Genomic DNA, 16,516 nt, shown 5'->3' on the forward strand with positions numbered 1-16,516 from the left:
ATAGAATCGTCAAGATGTTGGTCTGTACACCCAGTAGAAGGTAAACGAACGGATGGTGTAGGAAAACACGGCTAGAAATTGCATTGACCCTACGGTCGCTCCGTGAGACTGGAATGGGAAATGGCTTTTTAAATCAATTACACTGCACACCCATTCTTTCGACAGCTTCCCACAGGTGCCGCTCACTTCCGGTCGGTACTACTCCAGACAACATTGACTAGACGCTCTTTAAGGTCGTTTTGCAGCGGTGTAGTAACTTAAGGCCTCGGTGAATGAATGGACGAAGAAGCGTTCGATGAATGCAACGGTATGGATCCATCGTGTCACTTACCTCAGGATGTTCGGGTGGGACAGTTTGTTCAACAGCTGAACTTCGCGCAACATGTTGGGTCGGTTGGCACGCCGTTGATTCATCTTCAGCACCATTACGTCACCGGTAGTCCGATGTGTCACCTGGTTGAAAAAATTATGCAAAAAAGAGAACAAACAAATAAATTGAGGTAATTAGTGTATGGGAGTACATACAAACATTACAACAAACAATCTAGTAAGAAGCGTTCAAACGTACAAAGCCATCGGTACACTCTGCCGTTTAAGATGGAGGCTTACGGGTGAAATAATAACTGCCTCCAGGGGTGGCAATTAGACCAACGTGACCAAAGAGGAGCACTGTTGAATGTTGTTTCACATAATGCAGATAACGTTCTCGTGCACTAGCCTGTTGGAGATGTCCGGCAAGCGAGCGACCAACTAACTGCATAATAAGCGTTTTCAGAGATGGCAATTTACCTTTTATCTGAATGACGTCAGGCCGGGTTGTGTAAATATGTTTTTGCATTGTTTTTTTTTCGGTTAAATCACGTTTATCATTAGTGTGTGATAGCTTAATCTCGAGCAAAAGCGAATGTAGCTTAAAGTCATCTGTCTCATGACACATTTGGAATTCCTGACGAGTTAAGAAATCCCACACACAAACAAACTCGTTCCCAACCAACAATAATAAATGAAACCCCATTTATGGGACTCGTAATGGTACCCTTTTTGCCATTTTCTACTTAACGTCATGTACTCCGATTAGTGGAAGGAATTTATTTCTACTTCTTATCTTATCCTATTCGATTGGAGCTATTATCGATTGCTTTTTTCATTTGCAAAATGTCTATGTAAACTGATACGACCAACGTTCTAGATCGTTCCAAAGAAACTGCTGTAAAGATAGAAAAATGTGTCAATGACGAGACTCTCTTCAATGCGAGTTGCTCAGTAAATACGAGTTGACAAGGATATCAAACGCCTGTGTAACGCTTTCAATTGCTATGTAAATCCATCAACGAAGCACATTTTCCATATTGTAATTAGATCTTCTTCAGGAGATGAGATCTTCAGATGGGGAAAAAGACTTATAGAGACAATGATAATTTTATTCTATTATTTCGGAAAGTGGTGCCTTTAAGTTTACTGCTATATGAGCTTCGGCTCTAGGTCTATGCAAATTCAATTACTGACAATTATTGTTATAACCAAACAACATGCGCGTCACGACATCACGCTAAGGCAATAATAGTATAATTTATTCCAGTCTTTTTGTCAAAGATACAAATAAACCGTGTACCGCACAACAGTTCATAACATCATAAACTTGTATCTTTTTTATAAACGAGTGCAGATAAAATACACAGATTCGTGCCAGTCATCCAACGTCAATGTTTGGTAAATAAATTGAACCGTTTTGCATCAAACTGAGACTCGCAAACGACCTTTTGTTGCGACTCTTACCAATTACACATCGCAGCACTGTTCGCAATCGGCATCAAAACAATTCGTTAACCGATCATTAACACCACAACGAGAGCAACTAATTGATCACCTCGTGAGGATGAACGTATCGTTACGATTCCGTTCGCGATCGCTGGGAGCGCTGCGGTGTAGAGAAAGTCCCCGAATCTGCACCATGGCGAGACACTCTTCGAAAACACTACACCGTGAGCCTTTGATGAAGCGACCCACACGATAAGATGCTCCGGGTGGCAGCTGTTGAGTATGGGCAGCCAACGTGACACGCCCGCCTTCACAGATCGCAACACCGAGCGTAGGCCGCATGTCCACACACCTTCCCGCTGAGCACGTGCGGCGGAAAACGAGATGATAAGAAAGTGAACCATAAATTCCCTCCGCAACGACTTCTGGAGACTGCCCACGACGATAATGCCGGTGTACGATCGAGGTGAGTCTTGCACTAATTGGCTCGCTCACAACAGCGGTTTCGGTGACTTCCCACTCAATCATGGTATAAGGCTTATCTTAATAGTTCCCCATTTCCCTCACACCAACTTTGCATCCCTTTTGAAGCGTGAATGTAAATCGCTCGTTTAGTGCAGGCAAATGGCGATTCGAGGGTTTTTTTTTGCGCGACATCATCTAGCCGAGCGTACTGTGAACTGTAATCTTCGCTAGCTGTCACATTAATAATTGCCAGTTGTGAGAGCATCACGATAGAGCGTTTTCCACCTGCTATGCAACCGATCGGAGCGAGCATTGCGGCGTAATTTTCACGCATTTGGTTTTGGTAAATGGTCACCATTCCTGATCTTGATCATCACAGGTCTCTGGTAGGCACAAGCATAGCCACCAACCATCCAACAGCCGCACCGTGCCATCGCTGGGGAGCCGTTCGAAAAGAAAGCTTTTGGTGGTGCATAATTTATGCGCCTCGCCAGCTGATGAAAATAACACGAAGAAAGCATTTGGTGGTGGTTGTTGTTGTTGTTTTTTTTCTTGAATTAAGGTTGGCTGAAGTGGCGGGAGATTATTTTTCCGATAACATCTATCCACTCTCTCACGTGTCTAGCGTTTGCCGCACAAACTTCACGGCCCGGTTGATTGTCTTGATCAAAATTGGGCGAGAGTTGGCCAGTGGCCGTGAATCTCGTGCGCGTTCACGGTTGCCTAGAAAGGAAAATTAAGCCTCCCCTACCTGCGATGCTCCGATGGCAGGTGAATGATCATTGGAATGGGGGGGGGGGGATTATTCGGAGGTTCATGAACCCTGCGGCTGAGCGATTCGCATGGTTGCAGTCGTAATGACTATTCCAGTGATAGATTTTAAATGTGATTATTTTGAATATAATTCCAATAAGGATTCATTTCTTCAACCAACCTTTTGTTACCAGCTTGTCCTGAGCGGTCCTTAAGAGGCCGTACAACTTCTATTTAGCACGAACTACCTCTTCTAACGTGCTGTAGATCATGTACCCCATAAATCGTGTATTTCCATCATATTACTTGAGTATCCGTGGACGTTGTTTTTTGTAACAACCTGCCCTTTCACGATTAAACATAATCGTTATCGTAACGCGCACAGCCAAATATCTATAATTAAACCGCAATCCTAACCTAATTTATACGCTAATAGTTACCGATCATTTACACAACATTACCGGGTGACATCCTCCATTGCTCCGTTCGACAATCACCACAAGGCAATGTAAAAAAAACCGTTTTCCATCGTCCAACCACCGGTAAACAACAATTTCCGCCCATTGCCAACCGGCGCGTTCGCGAGCCGGTAAAAGTAAGGCGAGAAAAAATAATAAAATCACAAACGCATCGATGACAGTTACCGAAAACCGGAAGCGAACACGATCCGGTCCGTGTACGTCCAACCAATCAATCAACACGCTCGTTCCCTGGGGTGCCAAGATCGATACGCCCTGTGGCGAGATGGCGTACCGTTGAAGGGCAACTGTATGGAACACGGCATCGCGTACCAGGTGCCGGTGTTTGGCGTGGTACGGGCTGCGGGAACCTTATTCAATCCCAATTTCCGACCCTGTATAGCGCTAATCGACTTCCGCCTCAGCAACCAGATAGTGTGAGGTTGCGATGGGCAAAGCAGCGATTAATTCTGCGACACGCAAGATACAGTGCGCCTCTTTCTGTTGTTTCGACTAATCTTTCTAACGCACATGAGAGGCTTTTCTTCCGTCGGTGTCAGCTAGCTTCGTTTCCCATCGGTTGGAATGCGATAAATTGTGGTCGAAACCGGAGGGGAGGATAAAACAAAATAAATCAAATAAAACAAAAGCACGCTCGTCACCCTTTCAAAAAATACTTTTCCTTTTACCAAGAAAAAATAGTCAACAGTAACGGCTTTCGAAAAAAGTGGTGCTAGGCATGAAATTTTCATCTAATTTGCAACAAAATCGAGCAAAAAAGGAAATGTACTTTAAATGTACCCACCCATAAGAGTCGCTTGCCACTCCACATGAGAGTGGCTTTAGGTAAAATATGCATCTGTACCAAAAAGCTTCAATTTCGATTGATTGCACCCTGAAGTTGATGGGGGGATGCAGTTGGCACTTTCGATTTTAACGTGCCGCGGAATGTGACATTGTGCCTGCATTATGTTGTTACTTTTCTTTTGCGATTTTACTCCTCTATTTAATCAAAATCCATTTTCTTCTTCGCGGTAAATGCATAGAGAAAGTAGCAAACAAAAAAAATAATAAGAGCAGTCAGAGCATCCTGCCGCGATGGTTCAGGTGAATGTGAAGGGAGCACAATCGAGCGCAGCTTATGTCACTTTAAGTGAGGTGAATTTTCTCTCAGCTCTAACCCAGGCCCGAATATTTGCTTGTGCGTTTTTTTGCGGTTTCCTGTTGCATGTCTACGTACACCGTCTGGGAACTGGTTTTCTACCGTCAGGTTCGAAATTGTTTGGACATTTCCTTCCGCTAGCAGGATGCGACACGCCGAAAGCTGTTGCCAAAAATCGAAAGTGAACGCACCGGTAAGTGGATCGCTAATTGGTCGCATAATGGGCGTGCCGCCCAATTGTTGTGCCGCGGGTTGCTTGGTCTGCGAACACTGCGCCCCAAAAGCCATTTGGTGTTTGCATATTTCGCGAGTAATAAAGGAAGCAATCGAATTTGAGCGTTTACAAAAGAAAAACGAATAGGTCAATTAAATGAAGGAAAATTTTGGTTTTCTACCCACTTGCAGGCACGTGTCAAACATGAACCACTAATGGCATTGCACTGGTCGAAACCGATTCCTATCACGTCAACCATCGGAGACTATTGTTAACAGTTAATTGTTGAGTTGTGATGCTGCAACAGCGATTATCGACCGATCGGAAAGGGACCCTCAAACGTAAGGGGAGACCTCCAATCACTTAATCATAACTTGTTTGCCCTCGCTTTGCCGTTTCCATCGGTCCGTTCCATCCTATTTTCCCTGTAGTCGCTACCCACACTAATTAATTCGATTGCTTACGAAATGATGGATGGAGCAGTGGATGTGTAAAAAAAAAGTGAAGCCTCCACGCAAAACAGACTATTGTTTCAACATCAATCTTTTTACGAGTGGTGAGTCTATAAACATCGATCTTGGGAAAACACAGATTTCATCCTAATCACTGCACTGAATGTGTGAATGTGATGCGAACGTATCGATACCCAGCACAATGCTTACGAAAGCACAATTGGTCTGAACTTTGTTAATTTAAACATTTTCAATGCATCTATAATTTGTAACTTTTAACGCTGTGCTAATGATTACGGCGGGGATGGAACTAAACCGGCCAAACAATACCATAAAATGATGAAACTATTGTGTTTGCTGATGTTCCAGTAGTCGATACAAATGCTGCAACAATATACAGGTTTGACGATAACATGGCACTAGAAAGGAACTAAATTTTAATATAAGATACTGCATTAAACGTGCAAAATCTTGTTTAAAATCTTCTTATTCTCTTCTCATTGAAGTAATGTGTATGAGAATTGGTTGACAGATGAAGTAGAATTGTCGGAACTAAAGGAGCATATTCACTGAAGTTGGAAGGTTTTTATCCCCACCTAAAAAGTTCGAAATTCGATAGTAAAACTGTAGTTCTCTAATTGTAAATCTGACATTCAAAAGATAAAAAAATAACCGTTAAATTAAAGTACAAAGTTTAATTATTTCTTACATCACTGACCAAAGATTCCATATCGCGATGACAGGTTGGATCAATCAAACCAACACAAACGCATCGTAACGGCAACTGAACTATCGATACCACCGATGCGACCTCGAACAAAACGCAACATGCATTTTGCGCCAATGGGGTCATGAGTGCAGGCTCGCGAACTGACAATGTGCCACGTTCATGCCCATGCATCGTTTCGTCTGCGTGCGTAACGAAGACGCACACTACGATGGAATGTGCGTACTTATTCGTGGTGTATCGTTGGCCGCCTTACCGCCTGCGACGAGCCGCCTTCAGTTCCTCGCGCCATGTGACACTTTGTGGTCACCGCCCGATTAGCGGCAGCTGTCGCGAATGTAAGAAGCCGGATGAGTTAGACAGGCTATAGAGACGGTAGGTTTAATCGACGGAATCCGCCCCGGCGCCGTTACGCATTACCTTCAAGGGCGAAGGCGTCGGGCGTCGATCAAATCCGACGGATGCGCTTATGAGGCACGGTGAGGCTTCTTCATTCCCCATTAACTTAACCACCCCCAAACCAGATCCGCCGATAAAACGTCAATCCGAACCCGGCTAATGATGTAATGATGCAATCGAAGCAAGCGAATCGAGTTGATTCTCGACAGTTCTCGGCTGTTTCTGTAAGGGGCTTCCAAGCGAAAGCGTCATTTGCGGTTTTGCTTTGTTGGCGTAAAGTAGAGAACCCATCATTGGCATGACGGTTTTTGCCGTGCTGTCCCTATTCTAGCACTTTGGAACAGAACTCCTTGGACGAGCTCTTTCGCACTGAAGGCATTCTGGTTGCAATCCGTACTCTTGAGTGAGGGTTTTGATCTAAACAAGCTCTTTGGATATCATCTTCAACAAAACCTTTGCAATGTATGCTTTCCGAAAGCTAAAAGCGTGGGAGCTCTCGTTCGAGCTTTGTGCAGATTTGTAACACTTTTACCGTGCCGAATTTACAGTGTCCCACCCAATCCACGAAAGCCTGCCTCGCGGGAAATATATGCATGTCGTTTACTTTAACCATCTTGCTTCCCATTACGTTCCAGTCGGATGGGCCGTTTTCTTTTCCGCGTCGAGCAGTTTGTTTGCTTTTTGCTTATATTTTTATCCATGCTTTCTGGGCTATGCACATACACACACACACAGAGAGCCGCTCGCACGCGCCCATTTTCGGGGAACGCGAGGAAAATTTATGTTTTTCTTTAACGCTCGTGAAAATCCACTCATCGGAAATCATCGGAAAGTCCCATGGCGTTTTGGATGGGATCCATAACCAGCATGGCGGAGAGATAGACAGCGAGCAAACGCCCGAGAACCGTGTAAGCGAGCGCAGCAGTGGGTCAGTGTGTCGATGGATGTTACATTTTCCTTCATTCTCATTCGCTCTCCTAGCTCCGGAACATACCCCTCTACGTTCGGCCAGTGTGTGAGGATAAGAAAACCAAAACATGCCATGCTTTCACGACGCACGGGGGTGATTGATCACGTCCCACATGCACAACCCGGATGACCGCGGGAATGTAGCAAGAATGTCGGCAGGCAAATCGTACCCGCCCATCAGCCGTGCCGGGCGGTGCCGGGCGTTGCGTAAGTTTATGCAACGGGAGCACGCCGGGTAGTTTTATTTTTCACGCCAGGATGGCCATCCCTTCCGGTCACGCTAGGGCACGGCTTATCGAGTCGGTCACAGATTTTGTCTGGGTATATGCTACTATTTGGGGATTAGCATGGGGATGATATTCGATGCGCTTTCATTCTCTCTTGCGGTGCGGTGACCAACGCATAGTGTCCCTTTTCACTTTGCTCTAGTTTTTCGGTGAAAACATAACGCAACCAGGCGAAGCTGCACGCAATACTGGGGCACAGTGTGGACGGAAACAGTTTTTGCTTTTAACTTAATTATTTTTTCTGTCTAATATTACTTCAGATTTAATTATTCATGCTGTTATAATTATTATAATTTAAGTTAAAGTTGCTTGACTGTAATCTTCATACATTAATCAGTTACAAGTACGTTTGTCCCAGTGATCTTCCATCTATCCATAATAGATATCCAGAAGTTGAATAAGATGAATCTCAACATTTTTTGGTTAGCATAATACACATGTTCAGCAGTATACATAAGCAATAACACATGTTTGATGTCTTAAGTTGCTCCAGATGTTCTGGCAAGAAATGATCAATGATCAAAGACTAACTTGAATTTCTCAATATGCTACAATTTAAGCCACAACCGTGTATTTTGTGCAACAAAAAGTAATGAAAATCCTTTTAAAGTATTACGAAGAGCATCCATATTTCAAAGTGATCAAACATCGACCTATCTCAGACAAGAAAAGAAAAGACAATATTTTAATACAAACACCACAGTACAAGTACAAACAGCGTTCCCTCAACGTTCCCTAAAACCGTGCACAGAAAAACACCATCTGTACTACGCGACTGCAACGATTTATTTTTCCAACCCAACTACGCTTCTGTCCTTGATGGAATGCAATCGCGCGCCGCGATGATGAAGACTTCAAACTAAAAAAAACCTCCGCCTGCACTCAGTCACTTGGTAAAAGCGTACATAAACACAGCCGGTGTAGAAAAGCCGCCTACCCGTGGCATAAATAGCACCGCATGTAGGACACACGAGCCATCGCACCCGTAGGTTCAGACCGGCAATTTCATCTTTCTTCATCCGTCGACGGCATGCTGACATCTCCATATACCTGCACGATTCTCCAGCCCATCTGGCAAAAATGGGCGCGTATAGCGAAGTGCCCTACGGGTAATCTGATTTTCTGCTCATCTCGCTGCACGTTTGTGTCACGGTTGGAGTTTACCTTGCATTGTATGAACGCGGCACAGCCTCATTGTGCTGAACCGGGGCAAAATCGGGCACGGATCCCCTGCGCATGTCGTCATCTTCCACGCGTGCGTTTCACGGACAATCTTAATCCGTCTCGAATCACTACCGTTTGCTTTCGGTTCTTTCTGTCTGAAACCGAAGAGGGAGGGAACAGATGCTATTTTTAAACACTGCATCTCTCCAACTGGTGCACAGAATCTGCAGCCGACGCGCATCCGTCACGGGCTCGTCCAAGAATTCTTCCCATTTTCCCTTCGTATAGTAAAATTGTAACAATATGGTAATAATCTTCAAGGCAACATATAGTCATGTTTTTTTCCCATTCACATAACGATCAACCATTTCCGTGATCTATGATCATGGAAACTAAAACTAATCCACCCAAATTTCATGATACTTATTCATCTCTCATCCAAATCCAATCTTTTGGAAATTTGATCGTTAACTGTACCAATGTCTCTAAACGGTTAGGGCGTGGCTGCTTTATTGGATGTTATTAAGCCGAAAGCATGTCACAAACGCACCAATAATACACCTCCAGCATCGTTTCCTCATCATTGCGATCGTTAAAGTCGGCAAGGAAAAGATGTTGACAAAATTGTAAGGTTGGGTTTACCGTTGAAGCCATTATTTTTTCAAGAAGGAAAGCCAACACAGGAAACAAAGTTACGAGTAGGAACAAGAAATAGTATCACTAATCTTTACAAATGATCGTTCAGAAAATTGTTGCCGAATATTCACTTAACCTACCAGGAAATTTCGAATAGCGGTGACTGCAAACACAAGCGTAAACTACCTTTAATAGCAAGTCTTTAGTGAATTGTTGAAAATTTAAATTTCAAGAAAATAAACATTTCGTGCAACTGATTTCAAAAGAAACTAATTTCACATGAATTCAATTTTACTTTCAACCCTACAGCAATGCAAGCCCCGAATTAGCAATTGATTACAATAATCACCAACCAACCTCGCAACGCCTTGGTCTCTCTATTTTTTATCCAATTTTCCCTTCAATTTTCCCGCACGCTACGCATGAACCGTACGCAAATCAGACGCAAATTAACATTCCCCGATTGCCGATTGACATTCTTGCCGATACGATGCGGTGAAGTAATTTTACCTCCCGCCAAGGTAAAATGATGTCACATGCCGCACGCCCTCCGCCCTGCACACCACCGTATCGGTGGTGTGCTTGATCACCAAGGCCTAGATCATGGTGGCGGCGGGGGCGACGGCAGTGGTGACACTATCCCTTCCCAGAGTGGGTGAGAAACTGGTTCCCTTACGCCATCGGTAAAGCCTCCCAAGAAGCAACATGACACCGGCTGTAGATGGAGTGTCGAGCGCAAAAAAAAGAACACTTCTCCGGGAAGAAGGAAGGAGTACTCTCAGCCCTGTAGTGGTTGCATTAAAACCATCGGGGATCACCCTGGTAACATACCCTTTTTTGCCCTCGGTAAGATAGTTCGTCCGCATGAGCGACAATTGTGGAATTTCATCATTTCGTAATCGCAACCCCAGGAATATACATCTCTTGCCATGCTCTTTCTTGCAATAAACACATCTTATCATATGGCACAACTGTGTGCACCAAGAATGCCTTCTAGAAGATCAATTTAGGGTAACTTGTCGAAAATAAAATAAAACGTAAAAGCCAGCCTCCGAACAACGAGTTGCCACGGTTTCGAAAATAGCAGTTGAGAACTGAAACACACATCCGCCGGTAACCTTGACGGAATAGCTTCACGATTGCCTTCGTTGCTTTTCCTTTCGTTCGCAAAGATGTGTGCGCATGTCGCATATCCGAGAGTTGCGAAAGTTACACTTGAACCCTTTGGCTACGCGACTACTGACGAATCCAATTCCCACGCTCGATTTACGCCCATGCCCGCAGAGGATAGGGCACGCCACACTGCTTAATGTCGATTCAATTGACGGTAAACGATTGCATCTCCGGTTGGGTCCCCCGTTTTTTACACATAACAGGGGCCCCCGCGCTGCAACGGAACAGGGTGTGCGTGAGGATGGAGACGATTGCTGTTGAATTCCTGCGCCATATTCGGTGGCCCAGGGATGGTCGCGCATGAATGAGCATTATTTCATTAGTGTAGCGTTTGGGCCCCCTGCCCATGGCGGCGACATTAACATGGCGGCCCTGACGGTCTCTACTGATACTGGAGTGCGTATGCGTGAGTCAGCGTGATTGTCACAATGTCCTCATCCGTCATGCAAACTGGAAAACACACACAAAATTGTCCGCGTCACTAATGGAAGCTTGAAGCGAACGAAAATGAAAGCATCGAAAGGTTTGGTGACCATATCGACCATACGCCGCTTGCCCACCACTTCTCGGTTGCGTTTGTAATCCATCACTCAGACGTCTATGGGCTTCCAAAATGGAGCAACGCAACTGCGCCCCGAAAAAGAAAAAAAGAAACACACATCTTCTAAATCAGTTTGAGTGGCCTTCTGCCACCATATACAATGGCTCCAATGAATTATGCTGAAGGAACATCAAGTCCCCTTTTGTCAAAGATGCCTTCGCTACCTCTACTTCTGCTAGCTTTTTACCACCGGATGACTTCCTTGCCACGACAAATTGGCTTCTATTAACCATCGTTGTCGAGGTAACATATCTTGTGTGCATCATTCGAAGTACTCGTCCGCGTCACAACATAGCACGGGAGCAATCACCATCTACCATACCGGAAAATTGGCAAAGGACCGTTACTCGGTCAGCACTCGCACTTGAATAATGTCTGCTCTCTGCTGCTTCGATGGCAGAGCAACAGAGACATTCCGATCGGTTACACGGTTAGGCGTCGGGATAGCCAAGTTGCCGGAAAATGTAGAGCACCGCAGAAGACAGCGCAAAAAAAACTCCACCGTGCAAACACACAAACCGAAGAGCTAAGGCTCGCTTGTTCGAGGGTGCACTTGTGTGGTCCTCGCCTCCCGCAGTTCACCGCAATCTCCTCGTTGAGGGAATAATTCGCAAACCTTAGCGTAAATTCCACCGAACCGAAAAAGCAACGCAAGTAAACGAACGGCGTATTCCTCGCGGAGAAAACGAAACTGGAGCGATGGTTATGAGGTGATGCACTTTCCGTGTCGAACCACACACAGCTACACGCTCCCGGGGGCTGCCCTGCCGGCAGAGCAATCTGGCGACTGTGCGAATTTTTGATCGCCCCGAAACGATTCCCCACTGCCAACCCGCGTGATGTCGATACTGCGGGATGCTTGAGAGACCGGATACTATGGAAGATGCTTTCCCAGTAAATTCGGAGCTAACGGGAGTACACCCGAGCACGTTGCGCTACGGTGAAGTATCATTAGGCGTACCTTTTCAAAACGTGTAATTAAAAAGTGAGTAAAGAAATGGAAAACAGCGCAAAGGAAAGCAAAATCAAGAAAACATGAGTCGATTGTAGGCAAATTTATAATTTGTAGTTTAATGTATAGCAATAATGGCTAATATATATCACAAACGTTTCCCTATCGTGGGGTCTGTTGTGAGAAAAGTTAGAAAGCTGAAGTTTGAAGACGACATCTTTCAAACAATCGATCGGTCCACAAATGTTGGTATGATATAATGTTATACGATCGTACCGAAGAAATTTTGTTGAAGAACTTAAGTGAAAATAACTTTTAAAATCTAATTATGTTCTAACAAATCTAAAACAAATGATCACTTAGAACAAATGTTCAGTGATAGTTGTTTTCTGACACTTTTCTAGAATATATTAAACATATGCTAACCTTGTCAAACAAGTCACAATTTCAAGTCAAACAATTTGGACATGAGAAGAAATCCCTCTAAGCCAAGGTCCATAGAATATACTGATCTCGCAATAAGAGCGCTCTGGCAATTTTTAGAATAACAACGAAAAATAAAATGACGGATGGGAGTCTGGTATACACAATGTCTAGAAGATGTTAAATCTACAGTAGAGATTTCTCCGAAAAACATATTACCAACCAAGGTCACCTATCAGTTTAGCAGAATTAAAATTACGATTGCGTAGCGCGAAACCTTATTATTCAACAGACGTTGATCTCTTCTTAAACGCACAAACTAACTTCTATTTTTCTTGAGAGAGTTTGTGGAAACTTATCAGCAAAAGTTGAAGAAAAAAAAAAGGATTAAAAAAGGGTATTTGAGTCTGCTTAATTTGACAGTGTAACATCAAATTTGTGCAATGTTTGTCCAGAACTAACAAAACATAACTTCTGTATTCAATTCCATCTATCTTGTCTAGGTAAAAGTAGAAAAATATACAAACAAATTAAAGAAGCTTTGCTACTGATGACGAAAAGTGACCTGGTATGCATCACAAACCACTCTAAACATTAAACATAAAAACATGACACGCATTCGCCATCGGCTGCCTAATAATGTACAGCACAGTGGACGTATAAATAAATAAACATTTCCGCACAAACCGTCTTTTAAAGTGACCAACGGGGGCCAATTTGAGAGTCACAAAATCAATACAAAACACTCCGGCAGCTAACACTTCACTTTATGGATGCGATATACGCCTGAGCGGAGGAAAGGCAAACACCCATTAAAGTGCATTTGCTGGGCCGGTGGCAAACATTTACCAGCAAGCCGGAGACAACGACACAAAGGTGACCCACATGGGTGGATTGTCTACCGTGCGATATCGGTATGGCCCTACCGATTGCTTTGCGACAAATCGTCCGTACAACTCAATTAAACGATAACCTTCTTCTTTAAAAACAAACTGCCGCTGAAACCTGTTAGAAAAAAGCTACTAATTAGGAAGGTTTTTTATTTCAATTAAATAAATACATAATTTGTACACCATATCTTAACTTCCATCTAATGGTTATGAACTTAATTTTAATACACTGAGCTGTTTCAACGTTTCAAACGCATAAATGTAAAGCACTAATTAGTGTAACACCTAACCGATTGCATAAACATGACCACATAGCTTTTCACCCGCTTTAAGCGCACGCATGCTGCCGTTCGCTTTTCCGCCGCTGTAACCCAAAGCCCTTTTGGTGGTTGCGTTTTTGTTTTCGGCAAATGAAGAAATTGATCAAAGCCTTAACTGGTGCGGGAAAACCTAAACGGGAAACCTTTCTCCTTTCGTGCGTGCGTGGGGTAGGAAAAATGGGCACAAAAGCGAAATGGACGAGTTGGCAAACTAAGGCAAATGGAAAGAAAAACTAACTCCCCGAAACGACTCATTGACACCGGCAAACGAACAAACAAACAAACAAACTAACTAACTAACCAACCACAACCGAGCGGTGGGCCACCTCGCCTCGGTCAATCGCACTCCGGGCAAATACGTAACACTGCAACCGCAAAACTTATTATGACAATCGCACCGGGTGCGCGCTTTTACTTCCACCTGTGTGGCTGAGTCTTTGAACTTTCGTACTGATTCATTGAAAATATCTTCCCCCGGGGGAGGTGGAGTGTGTGTGTGAATAAAACTAGCAAATAATTAAACGAGCACATTAGATTAGGAGGAGCTTAACCAATGCTACACGTTGGGGGAAACAAAACAATGACGGAGTGGCATAAACGCAGAGGTAACGATAACAAACAACTGTAGCTACAATGTAACATGATTTAGCACAAAACAGAGAATGCAATTTTCCGATCAATATTTCACGAGTTCTTGCTTTCAATTTGCAAGCTCATCCCAATCACTAAAATCTTTCCTCAATCGACATGAGATATTTTTGGGGAGGAGGAAAATCACTTCTACGGATTTGTTGTTATTTGTCTTTAATTGCATAAATAACCTTGCCCACGAGTGCCTCTACGGTGTTGTTTTGGTAGCGGCGTCGGGCTTCACACGACAGGACCGGTCCAAAATCCCATCCGGACCAATCCTCCGTAGCAAGGCCTCACTCCCCAGTTGCATGGTTAAAATAAGTCTAGTAAACCGGACATAGCAGGCTATGATCTAGTAGGTTGTTACGCCAAGAACAGAGAGAATCTTGCTCTCACTGCTCAGAACCTCTGCCTCAAGTAGAAAAGCAAAGGACTTTGTATATATAATAAATGATTATAAACTAAATTCACTCTGATACTGATAGATGACAAATTAATATCTGCGCAGTACTTCTGAAAATTGCTTGATCGATTTAAGGAAAAAAAATCTAGGATTAGTTTATTTTACATTAACAAATCACTTTGAATAACTCCTGAATATATTCTACTTTAAAATAAGACTTATGTGTAAACATTTAAAAATTAACGATATTTTTTCTATTTCGTGCGAGTCCAATATCTCACTATTACTAAACGAATACAATAAAACACTATTTTATTGTGTCATAAAATATATTCCCTCCTATTAATGGGTGTTACATGATGGTTTGCACGTTGGACGAAAGATAAGAAGACGTCTAATACACGATAACTTCAAGTGGTAATTCCCTTCAAAAAGCTCCCTTCATTTTTCATGGTTAGCTAGATAACAGTCCCAGGCAAAAGACACTCTCGATCAAGGTGGTGAAGGTGAAAAAGATCACCGAACTAAATGCGATTATGTGAGTGACACAGGCGCACACAAAAGACGTCCGATTGAGTGGATAGAAAGGTTTGCTAATCGGGCTGGAACCTTTGAAATCCTTGCGCGGGAGATTACGTGCCGCGGTCATCGGATGAGTTCGCTCTTAACATTCGAAGCTATTTCCACAAACTCCACGTGACGGCTCGATGTTAAGACCCGATTGCTCGTTTATCTGACCAACGGTGACGACCCAATTGACTTCAAGCGTTGCTGTACGCTTCGGAGCAGAGAGATGTGTGGTACACACAAGGAAAACCCAAAACCTTCCGTGATGAGACAAACGTTTGACACTAGATAATAGATAATTTACAGCCGAAAAAGATGAAAAAGTGTGACAACGTACGGTCGGACACGTATCAAACCAACGGTAATAAAAAAATGTAATAAATGTAAATGCATAATGTAAATTAAACTCAATAAGCAGTTACATGAATACGCGCTTTGGGTGAGCCGCGTTGACCCTCTCAAATACCCACCATAAAACATGATTTATCTTCATTTTGTTAGCTGATGCAGTGTCGAAAATGTTTATTCGCTAGTAAAGGCTTTATATGTTAGCGTTTCCACAGAGGAGGAGATTGCACAACAAAGAATCAAAACACTGGGTTTCATTAGTCACTGCGCTGCGGTACCGAGCACCATCGAGTCACGTAACAAGTGGACATGTCATATCTCTTTTAACATCTTCAAAAATATTCTGCCCACCCCCCTTAGCCAAGAATGAGATCGCCCACCGGAATTTTAGCTCGAGCGGTTCTACGGTTTCTACGCCATCACCGTCACAGAGAGCGGAGTGTTAATTGCTAAATTCTTGAACACACTCCAACTGTCAGTCAAAGTGGGTTTTTTTGCTGTTGTTTTTTTCTTGCCTTGGTTACATTCATTCATGCACCAGTTAAAAGTACCGTGTGCACCCCTGGTGTCATTAATCCATGCAGTATTAGACGGTTTCAGAGCTACAGAATTTCTCCGCCACTGCAATTGCAACAAGCACTAGAATTAATCGGTCCCCTCCTTTTTGAAACAAGATGAAACACATTTCTCGTGGTTTTTTTTTTCTCGCACAGAGGGTTTATTAGCATCACCGCATCCGATTGGCTTGAACCGGCTATAGGC

The 16,516-nt window shown here is 43.6% G+C and overlaps 1 protein-coding gene across 1 annotated transcript in view; it reads right to left on the reverse strand.

Moving 5' to 3' along the window:
- The window catches only part of LOC128719424 (uncharacterized), a 51,157-nt gene that overhangs the window by 18,382 nt on the left and 16,259 nt on the right, over positions 1–16,516 (reverse strand). The window contains exon 2 of the mRNA XM_053813049.1: positions 332–453. Within this exon, the coding sequence (XP_053669024.1) occupies positions 332–453 (122 nt within the window). The remainder of the gene's footprint in view (positions 1–331; positions 454–16,516) is intronic.

Source organism: Anopheles marshallii, chromosome 2 (genome assembly GCF_943734725.1).
Source record: "Anopheles marshallii chromosome 2, idAnoMarsDA_429_01, whole genome shotgun sequence".
Lineage (NCBI taxonomy): Eukaryota > Metazoa > Arthropoda > Insecta > Diptera > Culicidae > Anopheles > Anopheles marshallii.